General features: G+C 30.8%; 2 protein-coding genes across 2 annotated transcripts in view; both read left to right on the top strand.

Moving 5' to 3' along the window:
• The window catches only part of LOC129744208 (epidermal growth factor receptor), a 312,253-nt gene that overhangs the window by 26,410 nt on the left and 266,782 nt on the right, over positions 1-19,061 (top strand). The window lies entirely within an intron of this gene.
• LOC129744209 (dentin sialophosphoprotein-like) lies at positions 1,695-3,832 on the top strand (the record flags this gene model as incomplete). The annotated part of the gene is given in 5 exon segments (XM_055736618.1): positions 1,695-1,793; positions 1,796-2,329; positions 2,331-3,380; positions 3,382-3,648; positions 3,650-3,832. Coding segments are annotated over 5 exon segments (2,133 nt in total), but the record flags the coding sequence as incomplete, so codon positions are not given.

The following is a 19,061-nucleotide window of genomic DNA, read 5'->3' as shown; positions in this document are numbered from 1 at the left end:
AAATATTTGCAGACAGTAAATAACCCTTAAGTTAAAATGTATTCTCAGTAAAAGTTACTGAAGATCTTTTTTTTTTTAAATTATTATTTTAGCTGTTAACGATCTCTTTTCAATTTTCTTTCAATCGAAAATCAAGCAGCTGAAATTGAGTGCAAAGTCGGGGAGAGTACGAAGCCAAACTCAAAGTTAATCAACAAAACCGCAAACTCGACCGGTCACGAAAAAGGCTGCTTCCAAGGGCTGATAAAAAAATGCTGTTGATGATCGCATGATAACTGGTATTATGATTGACGGACAGTGAAGTTGCATCCTTCAAAACATGCTTCCAAGGGAAAACAAAAAATGGCGAAACTGTTGCCAACCGATCATCTTGAGCAATGAGTCCAGACTTGGTAGGACAGAAAAAAAAGACAACATACCCTTATTGGACGAGTAAATAACCTAACGGTTTTGGCGATCGGTCCAGACAGTTTGTGTGAAGTGGGAGCATAAGGAATAATGAAGAGGAGCGACTGAAAGAACCTTCACCCTCTTCAAGTTTTCCTTTCTGCTTAGCATACCCAAAAGGATGGTTAAAATAACGAACATAATTTTTAAGTACGGCCTTGCTGGGACCGCAATGATAAGACCAAGTGTGTTTGCCGAGAAGAAAGAGAAAATAATGTTTGCATTTTGGTTTCAAACGGTTGAAGGCCAGAACCTGTTGATTTTTGTTTGGCTTTTGAAAGGCAAGGAAACGAAGGAGCAAGTTTTCTGAAATTTCGATTTTCATAAATTCTAAACGAATCGACTCAAGAGATTCAAGAAAAAATCAAAAGACTCAAAAGACTCAAAAGACTCAAAAGACTCAAAAGACTCAAAAGACTCAAAAGACTCAAAAGACTCAAAAGACTCAAAAGACTCAAAAGACTCAAAAGAATCAAAAGACTCAAAAGACTCAAAAGACTCAAAAGACTCAAAAGACTCAAAAGACTCAAAAGACTCAAAAGACTCAATAGACTCAAAAAACTCAAAAGACTCAAAAGACTCAAAAGACTCAAAAGACTCAAAAGACTCAAAAGACTCAAAAGACTCAAAAGACTCAAAAGACTCAAAAGACTCAAAAGACTCAAAAGACTCAAAAGACTCAAAAGACTCAAAAGACTCAAAAGACTCAAAAGACTCAAAAGACTCAAAAGACTCAAAAGACTCAAAAGACTCAAAAGACTCAAAAGACTCAAAAGACTCAAAAGACTCAAAAGACTCAAAAGACTCAAAAGACTCAAAAGACTCAAAAGACTCAAAAGACTCAAAAGACTCAAAAGACTCAAAAGACTCAAAAGACTCAAAAGACTCAAAAGACTCAAAAGACTCAAAAGACTCAAAAGACTCAAAAGACTCAAAAGACTCAAAAGACTCAAAAGACTCAAAAGACTCAGAAGACTCAAAAGACTCAAAAGACTCAAAAGACTCAAAAAACTCAAAAAACTCAAAAGACTCAAAAGACTCAAAAGACTCAAAAGACTCAAAAGACTCAAAAGACTCAAAAGACTCAAAAGACTCAAAAGACTCAAAAGACTCAAAAGACTCAAAAGACTCAAAAGACTCAAAAGACTCAAAAGACTCAAAACTCAAAAGACTCAAAAGACTCAAAAGACTCAAAAGACTCAAAAGACTCAAAAGACTCAAAAGACTCAAAAGACTCAAAAGACTCAAAAGACTCAAAAGACTCAAAAGACTCAAAAGACTCAAAAGACTCAAAAGACTCAAAAGACTCAAAAGACTCAAAAGACTCAAAAGACTCAAAAGACTCAAAGACTCAAAAGACTCAAAAGACTCAAAAGACTCAAAAGACTCAAAAGACTCAAAAGACTCAAAAGACTCAAAAGACTCAAAGGACTCAAAAGACTCAAAAGACTCAAAAGACTCAAAAGACTCAAAAGACTCAAAAGACTCAAAAGACTCAAAAGACTCAAAAGACTCAAAAGACTCAAAAGACTCAAAAGACTCAAAAGACTCAAAAGACTCAAAAGACTCAAAAGACTCAAAAGACTCAAAAGACTCAAAAGACTCAAAAGACTCAAAAGACTCAAACGACTCAAAAGACTCAAAAAACTCAAAAAACTCAAAAGACTCAAAAGACTCAAAAGACTCAAAAGACTCAAAAGACTCAAAAGACTCAAAAGACTCAAAAGACTCAAAAGACTCAAAAGACTCAAAAGACTCAAAAGACTCAAAAGACTCAAAAGACTCAAAAGACTCAAAAGACTCAAAAGACTCAAAAGACTCAAAAGACTCAAAAGACTCAAAAGACTCAAAAGACTCAAAAGACTCAAAAGACTCAAAAGACTCAAAACTCAAAAGACTCAAAAGACTCAAAAGACTCAAAAGACTCAAAAGACTCAAAAGACTCAAAAGACTCAAAAGACTCAAAAGACTCAAAAGACTCAAAAGACTCAAAAGACTCAAAAGACTCAAAAGACTCAAAAGACTCAAAAGACTCAAAAGACTCAAAAGACTCAAAAGACTCAAAAGACTCAAAAGACTCAAAAGACTCAAAAGACTCAAAAGACTCAAAAGACTCAAAAGACTCAAAAGACTCAAAAGACTCAAAAGACTCAAAAGACTCAAAAGACTCAAAAGACTCAAAAGACTCAAAAGACTCAAAAGGCTCAAAAGACTCAAAAGACTTAAAAGACTCAAAAGACTCAAAAGACTCAAAAGACTCAAAAGACTCAAAAGACTCAAAAGACTCAAAAGACTCAAAAGACTCAAAAGACTCAAAAGACTCAAAAGACTCAAAAGACTCAAAAGACTCAAAAGACTCAAAAGACTCAAAAGACTCAAAAGACTCAAAAGACTCAAAAGACTCAAAAGACTCAAAAGACTCAAAAGGCTCAAAAGACTCAAAAGACTTAAAAGACTCAAAAGACTCAAAAGACTCAAAAGACTCAAAAGACTCAAAAGACTCAAAAGACTCAAAAGACTCAAAAGACTCAAAAGACTTAAAAGACTCAAAAGACTCAAAAGACTCAAAAGACTCAAAAGACTCAAAAGACTCAAAAGACTCAAAAGACTCAAAAGACTCAAAAGACTCAAAAGACTCAAAAGACTCAAAAGACTCAAAAGACTCAAAAGACTCAAAAGACTCAAAAGACTCAAAAGACTCAAACGACTCAAAAGACTCAAAAAACTCAAAAAACTCAAAAGACTCAAAAGACTCAAAAGACTCAAAAGACTCAAAAGACTCAAAAGACTCAAAAGACTCAAAAGACTCAAAAGACTCAAAAGACTCAAAAGACTCAAAAGACTCAAAAGACTCAAAAGACTCAAAAGACTCAAAAGACTCAAAAGACTCAAAAGACTCAAAAGACTCAAAAGACTCAAAAGACTCAAAAGACTCAAAACTCAAAAGACTCAAAAGACTCAAAAGACTCAAAAGACTCAAAAGACTCAAAAGACTCAAAAGACTCAAAAGACTCAAAAGACTCAAAAGACTCAAAAGACTCAAAAGACTCAAAAGACTCAAAAGACTCAAAAGACTCAAAAGACTCAAAAGACTCAAAAGACTCAAAAGACTCAAAAGACTCAAAAGACTCAAAAGACTCAAAAGACTCAAAAGACTCAAAAGACTCAAAAGACTCAAAAGACTCAAAAGACTCAAAAGACTCAAAACTCAAAAGACTCAAAAGACTCAAAAGACTCAAAAGACTCAAAAGACTCAAAAGACTCAAAAGACTCAAAAGACTCAAAAGACTCAAAAGACTCAAAAGACTCAAAAGACTCAAAAGACTCAAAAGACTCAAAAGACTCAAAAGACTCAAAAGACTCAAAAGACTCAAAAGACTCAAAAGACTCAAAAGACTCAAAAGACTCAAAAGACTCAAAAGACTCAAAAGACTCAAAAGACTCAAAAGACTCAAAAGGCTCAAAAGACTCAAAAGACTTAAAAGACTCAAAAGACTCAAAAGACTCAAAAGACTCAGAAAACTCAAAAGACTTTACAAAAATGACAAAAATGACAAAAATGACAAAAATGACAAAAATGACAAAAATGACAAAAATGACAAAAATGACAAAAATGACAAAAATGACAAAAATGACAAAAATGACAAAAATGACAAAAATGACAAAAATGACAAAAATGACAAAAATGACAAAAATGACAAAAAATGACAAAAAATGACAAAAATGACAAAAATGACAAAAATGACAAAAATGACAAAAATGACAAAAATGACAAAAATGACAAAAATGACAAAAATGACAAAAATGACAAAAATGACAAAAATGACAAAAATGACAAAAATGACAAAAATGACAAAAATGACAAAAATGACAAAAATGACAAAAATGACAAAAATGACAAAAATGACAAAAATGACAAAAATGACAAAAATGACAAAAATGACAAAAATGACAAAAATGACAAAAATGACAAAAATGACAAAAATGACAAAAATGACAAAAATGACAAAAATGACAAAAATGACAAAAATGACAAAAATGACAAAAATGACAAAAATGACAAAAATGACAAAAATGACAAAAATGACAAAAATGACAAAAATGACAAAAATGACAAAAATGACAAAAATGACAAAAATGACAAAAATGACAAAAATGACAAAAATGACAAAAATGACAAAAATGACAAAAATGACAAAAATGACAAAAATGACAAAAATGACAAAAATGACAAAAATGACAAAAATGACAAAAATGACAAAAATGACAAAAATGACAAAAATGACAAAAATGACAAAAATGACAAAAATGACAAAAATGACAAAAATGACAAAAATGACAAAAATGACAAAAATGACAAAAATGACAAAAATGACAAAAATGACAAAAATGACAAAAATGACAAAAATGACAAAAATGACAAAAATGACAAAAATGACAAAAATGACAAAAATGACAAAAATGACAAAAATGACAAAAATGACAAAAATGACAAAAATGACAAAAATGACAAAAATGACAAAAATGACAAAAATGACAAAAATGACAAAAATGACAAAAATGACAAAAATGACAAAAATGACAGAAATGACAAAAATGACAAAAATGACAAAAATGACAAAAATGACGAAAATGACAAAAATGACAAAAATGACAAAAACGACGAAAATGACAAAAATGACAAAAATGACAAAAATGACAAAAATGACAAAAATGACAAAAATGACAAAAATGACAAAAATGACAAAAATGACAAAAATGACAAAAATGACAAAAACGACAAAAATGACAAAAACGACAAAAATGACAAAAACGACAAAAATGACAAAAATGACAAAAATGACAAAAATGACAAAAATGACAAAAATGACAAAAATGACAAAAATGACAAAAATGACAAAAATGACAAAAATGACAAAAATGACAAAAATGACAAAAATGACAAAAATGACAAAAATGACAAAAATGACAAAAATGACAAAAATGACAAAAATGACAAAAATGACAAAAATGACAAAAATGACAAAAATGACAAAAATGACAAAAATGACAAAAATGACAAAAATGACAAAAATGACAAAAATGACAAAAATGACAAAAATGACAAAAATGACAAAAATGACAAAAATGACAAAAATGACAAAAATGACAAAAATGACAAAAATGACAAAAATGACAAAAATGACAAAAATGACAAAAATGACAAAAATGACAAAAATGACAAAAATGACAAAAATGACAAAAATGACAAAAATGACAAAAATGACAAAAATGACAAAAATGACAAAAATGACAAAAATGACAAAAATGACAAAAATGACAAAAATGACAAAAATGACAAAAATGACAAAAATGGCAAAAATGACAAAAATGACAAAAATGACAAAAATGACAAAAATGACAAAAATGACAAAAATGACAAAAATGACAAAAATGACAAAAATGACAAAAATGACAAAAATGACAAAAATGACAAAAATGACAAAAATGACAAAAATGACAAAAATGACAAAAATGACAAAAATGACAAAAATGACAAAAATGACAAAAATGACAAAAATGACAAAAATGACAAAAATGACAAAAATGACAAAAATGACAAAAATGACAAAAATGACAAAAATGACAAAAATGACAAAAATGACAAAAATGACAAAAATGACAAAAATGACAAAAATGACAAAAATGACAAAAATGACAAAAATGACAGAAATGACAAAAATGACAAAAATGACAAAAATGACAAAAATGACAAAAATGACGAAAATGACAAAAATGACAAAAATGACAAAAACGACGAAAATGACAAAAATGACAAAAATGACAAAAATGACAAAAATGACAAAAATGACAAAAATGACAAAAATGACAAAAATGACAAAAATGACAAAAATGACAAAAATGACAAAAATGACAAAAATGACAAAAATGACAAAAATGACAAAAATGACAAAAATGACAAAAATGACAAAAATGACAAAAATGACAAAAATGACAAAAATGACAAAAATGACAAAAATGACAAAAATGACAAAAATGACAAAAATGACAAAAATGACAAAAATGACAAAAATGACAAAAATGACAAAAATGACAAAAATGACAAAAATGACAAAAATGACAAAAATGACAAAAATGACAAAAATGACAAAAATGACAAAAATGACAAAAATGACAAAAATGACAAAAATGACAAAAATGACAAAAATGACAAAAATGACAAAAATGACAAAAATGACAAAAATGACAAAAATGACAAAAATGACAAAAATGACAAAAATGACAAAAATGACAAAAATGACAAAAATGACAAAAATGACAAAAATGACAAAAATGACAAAAATGACAAAAATAACAAAAATGACAAAAATGACAAAAATGACAAAAATGACAAAAATGGCAAAAATGACAAAAATGACAAAAATGACAAAAATGACAAAAATGACAAAAATGACAAAAATGACAAAAATGACAAAAATGACAAAAATGACAAAAATGACAAAAATGACAAAAATGACAAAAATGACAAAAATGACAAAAATGACAAAAATGACAAAAATGACAAAAATGACAAAAATGACAAAAATGACAAAAATGACAAAAATGACAAAAATGACAAAAATGACAAAAATGACAAAAATGACAAAAATGACAAAAATGACAAAAATGACAAAAATGACAAAAATGACAAAAATGACAAAAATGACAAAAATGACAAAAATGACAAAAATGACAAAAATGACAAAAATGACAAAAATGACAAAAATGACAAAAATGACAAAAATGACAAAAATGACAAAAATGACAAAAATGACAAAAATGACAAAAATGACAAAAATTACAAAAATTACAAATATTACAAAAATAACAAAAACGACAAAAACGACAAAAATGACAAAAATGACAAAAATGACAAAAATGACAAAAATGACAAAAATGACAAAAATGACAAAAATGACAAAAATGACAAAAATGACAAAAATGACAAAAATGACAAAAATGACAAAAATTACAAAAATGACAAAAATGTCAACCTGGACTGGAAGTATAGAGAAAGTTTAAAAAATTGTAGTCAAAATAAACTCTAAATAAACTCAAATAAGACTTTAAGTCGACTTAAAGTAAATTTTATGTAAGTTTAAAGTACACTCGAAACAGATTCAAAAGACTCAAGGTAGACTTGAAGTAGACTCAAAGTAGACTCAAAGTGGTCTCAAATTAGATTCAAAGTAGAATCAAAGCAGATTCAAAGCAGACTTAGAGAAGACTTAAAGTAGATTCACAGTAAACACACAGTAGACTCTAAATAGAAAACTCGCAGAAGACTTGAAATTGACTTCAAAGAAGTCTCATTAGAATTACGAAGGCTTTAAGAAGGTTCGTACGTCGTATTCTCTAATTAAACTCAAATAAGGCAAACTGGAAAGAATTACACTAACTTAGACTGGAAAAACTTGAGATGAACTCATCAAGATTCAAAACAACCCCAAAATACACTCAAAATAGACTAGAAAAGAATGAAAGAAATATTGCAATGTTGAAAGAAATTTGAAGCAATTTATTAAAATATATGAAGAAAATCATATCTGTTGAACGGAAATTTTTTAGCCCTATAGTTAGTTTCAACTGAAAACGTCCATTTTATCTTTTTTTTTTTAAATTGAATGTTTATCAAATAGGTTCCACCAGGGCGAAGTTGTCACAGTTGAAGAGTGCGTAGGTCCAACCTTGGAATCCTAAAAGAGACATAGAGCTGAGGAAAAAAGCGTTCCCAAGCAGCTCTTTTGTATTCAACTAACGATGGCCCTGGTTGAGCGAAAATTCGTCGGCTTCTGTTTTTTGTGCTCCTCCATCCAATTCTCGGTATTGTGACCGAAGTTTTTTTGGAGTCTTATCTTTGAACAGGTCGGTTGATTGCTTGCTTGCCGGTGAAAAAAAAATGTAGAAGTGGCTACTTCAACCGCTCTCTTATGGGGTTTTGATTTATGGGGCTCATTCACCGATGCAGACATTAGAGAAGATTTGTGAGAGTATTAAACCAGATGTCCAAGTTGCTGGCTGATCCGGGCATTTATTAGCGATTCTCAGGAAGACATAATAAAGTTGTTTTTTGAAAATTTGTTGGTGTATTTCACCTGCATGTCCCCTTGTATAAAAATTATATAATAATTGGAAAATATCCAACATTTAAATGCCAGAACCAGAGGGGTCAGAGATTAAATGATTTCATACATTTTTCAAAAATCTGTAGTTTATCAACTAAACAAATTAGAAGAATTATTTGGCATTATTCAATCAAAATTGTTAAATTTTTAAAGTATTTATGCCTTATGTCTCAATTCGGAACTCCCATTATTTTTCACCGATTTACACTGGCATTTATGAACAATTATTAAGAAAACGTTTGAATCGACGCTTGCCATAAATCATCTTGAACGATATTGAACGGAAATCAGTTTTGTGTGAGGTAAATTTAAACGCTTGTGCAACAGCTCAATTATTACTAAGGAAATATGCCGTATTTATAAGAGCTCTTCATGAATATAAAAAAACACATTTTTCATACACATGTACCCACCAGTCATGCATGTAAGGGTAATTAAAAGGAAATTATTGTTTTCATGCCCGGAGCTCTAGGCTGCTGATGACGATCATCGAGAGACGCGTTTCGTTCCGAGTTTGCAAAGATGATGGAAAGAGCATTTGTTCAGCATCTGTGAACAGGTGTGCCTGATTGTTCAAACTCTGGCAACCTAGGATGTAAACCGATGAAATCATCAACATAGAAAATCATCCAAGAACGTATCGATTCAATTCAAAATCAAGCCATCTTAAAGCTTCAAATGATTGGTAAATTCAATTTACGTCCTAAGAAATTCAATGGTTTACTAGTTAACACAGAAACTTACAAATCAAAACTTAAAGGCCATGAAATAAATTATTTTTTCAATTTTTAATAAGATTCAAATCAAAGAAACATATATTTTTTTTCTTAAAACAAAGAATTTCTTTACTTCTTTACCTCTATTTCATTTTATGAAAAAATAAAATAAAAACAACGAACAACGACATAAGAGGAAACCTATTTTTTCAATCTTCATCCATGGTTCTAAATTCTCGTTATTTCATTATGTTTCTTAAAAAATCTTTCTCATATGAATATCAAAATTACAATAATACAAAGAATAACAAAACACACAATAAACGAAAATTACCGAGCTCGGGGATTTTGAGACATTTTGTTCGGGAGAAACATGAAAAACTAGTTTTTCATCAATAACTTTGGTTACCTTCGGCCGCTTTCTTTTGAATGCAATAAAGCGTTAACTATGACAAATATATCATCCGAAGACTGCATTTCGATTAGAGTTTAGAAATAAAAAAGTTATTAGGCTTCAAAAATGGGCTTAGTTGTTTTAAGGGTGGTATTCATCACTCTTAATGAGTCAGGACGGTCGAACATATTGACGCCTCATTACCAGTGATGAATACCACCCTTAATAAAGCCCATTTTTGAAACCTTCAATATCTGAACTAGTTGTTTTTGCTGATAGTTTATTTCCTAATTATCGGACATATCAAATTTTGACAGCATTTTGTTGAAGTAAGTACTATCAGACCAATTTTTTTTTAATTTTAGAGTTCACGCTTTTTCTAGATATTTAGTTTGCAAGAGAATAAGAAAAAAAATATTTTGCACAGTTTCCTTAAAAATTTATCATTATCTCATCTAGGGGTGGCCAAGATTTTCAACAGGCGGGCCCAATTTTAGTACTGAGCGGTCTACAAAACAAATTTTTCTTTAGTATAAAATGCAAACGAATTTCAGTAGATTACCTAAAGTATAAATTAAGCCAAATATTTTTTTTACATGTTTTAAAAACAAAGATTTCTGAGATTTAGTACAGATTTTTACCAGTTCTTTTTTATTTAACCAAAAAAAAATTAAAAGTGTTTTATATACTTTTAACAAGCCAACAGACAAGATTATACCTTCTAATTTAGACACACTACATGGGTTATAAATTAAATTTAATTTCCTCGACAAAACTTCACACACACAGCGTTTTTAGAGGTTTTAAATTTTCTTGGCTCATTCATCCCATAACGATAACCCTGCATTTTAGATGAAATTTTCTTACGCTCTTTAATTATAATAATAAAAAAATATTATAAAAAGAGTTCTTCCGTGTTATGTTCTTGTGTTGCTCTTTTAAAAACTTTCAAAATTTGCTCAAATCCAACCTCAAAGTTTAAAAGTTTTAATGATCGTTCTTTTTCTCAATTGATTAAGTTTTTATTCGATAAAGGAAAAAGTCGTTCATAAAAAGGATAAAAGTATATTTTTTTAATTATTATTTCACCTTTTTGAATTTAAAATACCAGAAAAAAATAATTACTATGAAAAAGTTAATGTTTTTAAAAGTCCCCCTTCTCCGTTATATGTAGGTACCAAATCAGTTCAATTTGAAACATAGATAAATTATACCGAACAGAATAATTTTTTTTAATTGCAGAGTCTGTCTTTAAAAATATGATCACTTACTAGGCCGTTAATCATATATTTTCTGAATTATTTTCTCTCTTGATTTTCGGTGAACTTACAGCTAATAAAGCTCCACAATCTGACAGAAACTTTATATCAGTAATTTCTAGAGTTTAGATTTCTAGAAAAATTCGGGAATTCCTGAATCCCGGGAAATGCTTAATAAATCCCGGGAATTCCCGAAGCCAGTAAAATGTTCTAAATTACTACAAATTTACACGATCTAAATTATAAAAATGAATCATATTGAGCGAGGAAAATGATAGTTCTACCACTACTGACCATACTGACTGGACACTCGATTTAGTTGGTTGGATAATTTTTCCAACAGTACGCAATATCGATTCCAGAGTGCGCATCGATCGATTTGAGAAATGCTATCTCAGTTAGAAAGTGCCATCCGACTTAAAAAAAGGCAATTTCTACGATAAAATCGGCTAAACAGGTTAATTTTTTCGTCGGTTTTGCAAACCTACAAACTTTGACAAAAAAAAAATAGCCTGAAAATGGTTTATTTTGTGTTCTAAGTGTTATTTCAGTGTGATCAGTGACCTTGATGGCTTAGTTTTCAATATTTTTTTTCTTAAATCTGGTAAACACAAGGAATTTGATAGTAACAAGTTTTTCCTGTCGAAAACTTAGTGTAATATTGAAAACCGCCAAAGAATCTGTAAAACCAATAATGAAACGCTACGGAAAGAATCTGAATGTTCTATTTTGCAACACTCATCATTTAGAACCTCCGTTTCGGATACTATTTACAGTAGCGAATTCATCAGCAAAGAAATGACATATTGTTAAACAAATGGATAGTTATCTGAAAATTTACGATGTTCGATGAATAACAGTCTACCTAACCAACTTCTACGGCTAGTGAGAAAATTGGAAATATTTTGCAATACTAGGTATTACTTTAAATTTAATAATACCATTTGATAAGAATTCATACGCAGTATAGGATTAAGATCTCCATGTTGAAATCTTCATTTTCAATTTTCCCGGGATCCCGGGAATTCTCGGGAAAAGGATCGTCAGATTTCCCGATTCCCGGGAACGCCAAAATGGCCGGGAAATGGACACTCTAGTAATTTCGCTTGTCGAACTGTCTCTGGTGGAGCTTGATTAAATACTATAAATTTGGAGAGAAATGAATTTTTTATCAAAAACAAAGCACATTAATTAGCGATCAGCGTTTTCAATGCCCAACACTATTAGTTTATATATCATTGCACGTAGATTAAAAATACGTTACTTATACTAAGATAGATAATTTCGATTCAATTTAAAAATTGTTCTTTTTTTCTGTTGAAGTTAAGTTAAAATAAAGTACAGGGTTTTTTTAATTTTTAAATCAATTTTAACAGTCTGAATAATTTTTGTTGGTAAACAAAGTTGCGAAAATATAATTCGAATTGCAAATACAGAAGTTTTGTACCAATATTTTATAACTCTGATGAGGGTATGATTACAATATAATGTGATAATTTTACAAAGTAGATTTCAATTATTTTGAGCTTCTGTTTTCCAGTTAGATTTGTTTCAATTCAAGCTGACAAATGATATTTCAGATTGAATATAAGTAGTGTTTTATTTTCTCCTTATCATTTAAGTGTACTGAGTTATTCGAGTTCTTGCGTAGATTTTGAGCATATCTCCCTGACGCCTTCCGAACTCTTCAAAATTATACTAGTTTCCGCTTTAAGACTCTCAAAGCTCCCAGAGTAGAGAAGGCCACTTTTAATACCACTTGTATGAAGTGGCTTAATAGCAAATATTTATTGGATAACACTTGATTTCAAGGTACAAAAAATATGTAAAATGTTGAAAAATTTAAGAAAATAAAAGTTTTCCTTTTGCTTGATAAAGTCGGTTTTTTTTAATGATGTTGAAGGAAAACATTCAATCCTGAAACAATCTTCGCGGGCCACAAAATACAGACGCGGGCCACATTTGGCTCGCGGGCCATGGTTTGGCAACCCATGATCTAATCGATAGTTGGCAAAAGCATTGAACATTCAAATGTATAGACCCGAATAACCCGGGTGGTTAAAAGGTCTCAAATAAATTATAATAATAATAATAATTCAACATTCAAAAAAAAAATTCTGTGTGTAAGTGGTGGAAAAATATTCAAACACTGTCAAAAATGCCCACAAATTTCGAGTCACACGTCGGAATGAGGCACATGATCGGCAACTATGGTTTAGGGTCATTAGGGACGTCAAGGCTCATACTAGAGTTTTTAATATTTTATATTTTTTCTTCGATAAGCTAAAAGTGTGGTCTAACTCTGAGTCATTTAAACATAACCTCAAACCAAGGCCGTGCGAACGGGGGGGGTTTCAGGGGTTAAACCCCCCCCCATGGAGATTTTTTCCAAGTCAAATTTTTGCGGAGTATCAGAAAATTACTTGACCTTAAAAGGTGTTTAAAAATAAGTTTTAACAAGCAAGTCAGAAATTTTCTCGCCTCCGGCGGAATTTACTCTAAAATCACCCTCGGCTTGACACATTTAATTTTACGATACCATACGACGTTCATCAATTGAAAGTAGTTTTTAATTGAAAATTTTGAATTGCAATTCAATTAACCTTTTGTATTGAAACTCTAAATTAAAAATACAAAAACTCAAACTCGTCTTTTAATGGGTTTTTTCCATTAAGAAGTGTAACTAAACAAGAACAGAGAATTTTTAACTCAAAATAAATTAACCGAATACTAATTTTATACTTCGAAAAGTTTGATGCCGGCCTTTACCTCTCATGATTATCAACAGAATTTTTATAAACAAATCTTAAATATAATATCCTCCATCTTATTACTGAAAAATTTTATTGAAAAAAAAATCATTTATCTCATCAAAAATGTTATGTTAATATGAAATATTCTTCAAGAAACAAATATCAGTCTAAATTTTATTTTGTGTTTATAGTTTTTCTAAATACTAGAGTTTCCGTCCCGGGATTTCCCGGGCGGGAATTCCCGGGAATTTTAAAAATTCGGGAATTCCCGATTCCCGGGAATCGTTGTTTCATTCCCGGGAATTCCCGACATGTATGAAATTATTTCTCTGGAAAAGCCTCCATAATCACTCTTATTGTTTTTTTGAAAAAGTAATCATACAAAACTCATTGAGAATATGCCGACTCCTGTGGCAGTAGACATTTTGCAGCAATTTGGTTCAATTATTTTATTCAAATAGTTAAGTTTAAAAAGATTATAGGTATTTCAACGCCGTATTCATTGAACGAAAACCCACAACAGTTCGAAAAATATATGAAAAATCGGGTAGGAAGATTGTGTTTTCTTGAAAGAAACATTCATGCACTTGTTTACCTTTGGCTTTGAAAGCCAGATGAACTTCAAAACCTCTAATTGAAGAATACATCGTTTTTTTCATATGAAGAGCAAATATGTGAAGTGTTCAGAAAAAACGAAAAATGGTTGGAATAATCAAACAAATAAAAAAATATTTTTTTTATCAACCCCTAGTTGCATGGATGAATTCTTTATTTGACTTATTCAGATTATTTTATAGTTCTTTAGACTGTTTTTAATTTTTCATTGTAGAAAACAGTTTGATCAATTTGATTAAAAATAAGTTTAAACAAACATTGTGAAGTGTTCATTTTGAACGAATTATGGGCTCGTATGCATGAAAGGTTCGATAAGCTATGTATATTTGAATCGAAGTGCATACATTTAATATGATTTTGAATATTTCCCGGGATCCCGGGAATTCCCGGGAAATGGGCCACAAGATTTCCCGATTCCCGGGAATGAGAAAATGGCCGGGAAATGGACACTCTACTAAATACTCAATATCACATTTGAAAAGGTTTGGAAAAATTACACAAGTCCACAAAATTTACATTTTTCGAGCTGCAATGAATTTAAAACGTAAATTTAGCTTAATTAAGTGTCCTTAATATGCAAATTTTTTATCAGCTTGTTATTGAAATAACTTTTTAAAATATGTTAAAATTATTCAAGGAAGTTCTCAAATCTAATCGTTTTGCAAGATCCAAAAAATTGTGAATGAAATCAAGTTTTTTCTTAACTTTCTGCAGACATTACATAAATACATATTTTTCGAAAATTTTTAAACACTGTTGAATTTCACTTTTTTAGATTATGCATCATCATCATTGTCAAAGTATTATTCTTTAATTGAATGAAGTATTATTATTAACGAAATCAGAGTCAGATTTCCTCTTAAATGCAGGATTGATAGTAATCAGTTATCAATGACTGATTTCACTTAAAATTGACACTTTTTAAAACTCCATATAATCAAAACTAAATGTGATGGTTCGAATTTGACAAAAGATTTGTGTTCAAGACGCTCAAATCTACTAAATCCACCATTGAAACATAAGCACCAAAATGTGGTTCCTTTGAGTTAACAATTGAACTCTATAAATAAGTTTTTCTAATTGCAAGACGTGTTTATTGAAAAAAAATCCTTCTGATATGTTAAAAACTTATCTTTTTCATCTTCATATTTTGTTTTAATTTTCAAATGAATTTACCGAATTTTATGAATTTCATTGTACATTTTTTCAATTTTTTTTCTAATAAAATTGCCGAATTTTAGAGTCAAGCTATTTAAATTTGAAGAAATATTTTTGATAAGTTTGTCAATGTTTTTCAATTCTGAGTTTATGTGTTCACATTTTAAATTATAAACACTGCAGCGGAATTTTTCAATTAATTCTTCAGTCGAAAATAAAGAAAAAAAATGTTATTTGAAAAGAATTACCATTTTACCAATTTTACTAACAATTTATTATGGTTAATTTATAACCTGATCGGATGTTTATTTTAGAATTATTTTTTTTAATCTGTGTTTTGCAAATATTTATTTCCTATTTGAAAACTAGACTGCTTATAAATTATTTTTCAGCAAATTCCTAGTCCAGGATAAGGAACATCATTTTGAAAAATTTATCAATGACTTACCAAAAATATCATTGATTTGAAACTTTCTTTGTGATTTGTTTTGAAAATTTCGATCTATTTTGCCAGTAGAATTTTTTGAGTTTGTGTGATAACCATGAGTATCAAAATTATGTTAGAAATGTATTTCCATGTTTATTGTGTATGTTTAGTATTGTTATTATTTTTAGCTAAACTTGAACTTCGAAAACCCCCCCCCCATGGACGGGTCCTTCGCACGGGCCTGCCTCAAACAATAAACTTTTGCTAGTTTCAGAGCTCGTAAGCTGTATTGTTGGTATCGAGGTAATGAGACTGGTCATTTCTGATGCAAGACAAAACTTATGAAAAACCCTTTTTCAAACAAACTCCAGTGGTTGAATCTTATAGCATTTCTGGTCGTGGCAATTTCCCTTGCAGTTTGAAAAAAGTATTGATTGTTTTGATAAAAAATAAAATGATTTGCCAAGACTCTGTACCTGTTGAAAAAACCACAATTTTTAAAACCAGAACTTTAATTTTTGATGTTTTGAAAGCTTAAAAATGTACTCTTTGATGTATATTTCGTGACCTACGATCTTAACAAATCGACTTTACTTTAAATTCAATCTTATGATGGTTTTGCTTTGTTTTTGTCAGATTTTCCCGGCAGACATTCCAGTACGCACGTTTTAAGTGACACAAAATTAATCAAGTTTTGTTAATATTGAAACAGCTGAATCCACCAAATTGTCCTCAGTTTCGATCTAGTATGGGGCTAAAAAATAGCGAAAATTTAAGGAAAAGATGCAGCCACCCAAAATATAGCTTTGACGAAGTATAAGTGGGAAAAATACATGAAAATACATGACTGAAAAAAATATGAGCGCCGGTCTATGGAAGATTCCAAGAATAAAGTATAAATATTTCCTACAAAAATCGAAAAAAATTTCGAACTTTTCATGAATTATCATTTAACGACCTTTATTTCCTACATAGAGAGTAACTCGATCAAACGAATCGTTTTTTAGATACACTCAGGTTATCAGATTTTTTGCAGCCCGTATCCGGGACTGACAAATCCAAGCAATTTCATATAAAAAAGCTGGTAAAATATGGGCATTTGATTTCAAAATTGACGACTAAGAATTTACTCATAAAAAATCAGGGAACAAGTTGAAAATATTTTTTTTTTCTCCAAATTCCATCAACAAGTATTTTATGGTATTTAAGGCTTCCAAAAAACCTTGCATGATTATTTTCATAAAACTTGCTAAAAAAAATTCGTTATGGAGGCAAAAATAAATAAATTTTACAACATAAGCGCTGATGTGGTCTAGCGGATAGGCTGGCACGAATCTGGTAATCCGGGCGTACTGGGTTCGATTCCCGGTATCGGCAAGAAAAACTTTTGGGTTCAAATTCCATAAGTTGCCGACAGGTAAGATGTGTTTCATTGTATAAATATTTATATATTTCAGAGGGAATGCATCTGGGGTAAATCTGAAGAGACTATTGCAAGCGGAGTGGATTGCCAACCATTGTAGGTCTCTGAAGGTTGAATGACTTCCCTCGACGAAGTCGGCCATCGGCCGTGGAAGCCTGAGAAGCAATTCGAAGGCCAAGCCACACAGACATAGGCTGGACCTTGCTACCGATGCACAGTGGTCCAAAATGCGAAAAACGTGATCGTTGCTTATAACTTTTTTAGGTCACATGTTAGCATATTGGTGTTTTCGGAGAAGTTTGTCAGTGAAGTTAGCTCTATAATAAAAAACTATTATTTTTCTGATTAATCCCCCTACAAGTGAGATAAAATTTCTAACTTCTCTGTTATAGGTTTTAGCTCTTTGATGTCTTCGACAAACTTGTTAAAAATCAAATTTTCTACAACTTTGTCTCAGATGCCAAGTTTCTAAAATAATTACTATCCGAGATATCGGCCAAATAAGAAACTTAACCTCTAAAAATCAGTTTTTTAATAATAACTTTTTTCAGTAAATTTTAAGTTTAATAAAATGTTCCACAAAGTTGTTTGTCTTACTAAAATACACCACTTTGTTGAACATTTTAAGTTTGTAAAATGTGATACTGCAGAGCTATGTTAAAAAGATTACCGAAAATAGGGCTTTTTCACGCCTTATTTTACAAACACCGGGCAACATCGGGCAGCCCGCTTTAGATGCAAAATAAAGTCGAAGATTTCGTCTACAAGATGTAGGTACAATCGTCAGTATCCACTTGTATCCAAGCGAGATACATCAATTTTACTTTTCCATGTTTGCATTAAAAACAACGATTTCTATGAAAGCACATACAGTGCATTCTACTAGGTACGTGTGTTTTCTTTTAGCTTTTCCCTGCGCCATGTCAGAAGCAAAGGTTTGGAAGCGCATTTGTATAATTAGTACAGCTACAGGTTATTGTGTGTTCAATTGAAATAGATATCCTCTTTAAGCTGGAGATGCTGCTTATTATTAAAAAACTGATTTTTAAAGGTTAAGTTTCTTATTTGGCCGATATTTTTTTTTTTTTTAATTCTAAAAATTATTTTATTAAGGCAATTCACTTTTACAAAGTAGTATTATGCCGAGGGTCTGATTTGGTTTTAGAATTAGGAGGAGGTTGGAAGGGATTTTTGGATGAGGAGGAAGGGTTTGGGTAAGGAACACGATTTATTGCACTGGTCGATTTCCGATCCTCGGAATTGATGAGTGTATCGTTTTTTTGTTGAGGGTCATCTTCGGCCTCGTCACCAGAGGCGATTGGCGAAGCTTGAGGGGTTGATCTTTTGCGGGGCGGCGAAACGGTCAAATGGATAGCTGGAGTGATGCGTTCTATCGAGTGATGCTGATGAATTCGTTTTGTTTTTTGTTGTTGCTGTTGTTGGTCCTTCTGTTGGTTCGGTTCGGTCGGTGCAGTGTGTTTTTTCGGCTGCTGTTTCTTCCTTTGTTGGTTGAAGATTTCGTTGTGAGACTTCACAATTTCTGCGTAGCTGATGGTATTCGGTGATTGAACTATTCTACGAGCGGCGTCCAGTGTAATGTTTTGTTCCGTTTTTACTTTATGAACAGCAGTTTCGTATACGTATACGGGGCAATTTCTGTCGAGCGGAGAGTGGTTTCCTTTACAATTTGCACAGAATTTAGTT

The sequence above is a fragment of the Uranotaenia lowii genome, chromosome 2 (genome assembly GCF_029784155.1).
Source record: "Uranotaenia lowii strain MFRU-FL chromosome 2, ASM2978415v1, whole genome shotgun sequence".
Lineage (NCBI taxonomy): Eukaryota > Metazoa > Arthropoda > Insecta > Diptera > Culicidae > Uranotaenia > Uranotaenia lowii.
The sequence above is the reverse complement of the archived record's forward strand: the minus strand, read 5'-3'. Positions and strand labels throughout refer to the sequence as shown.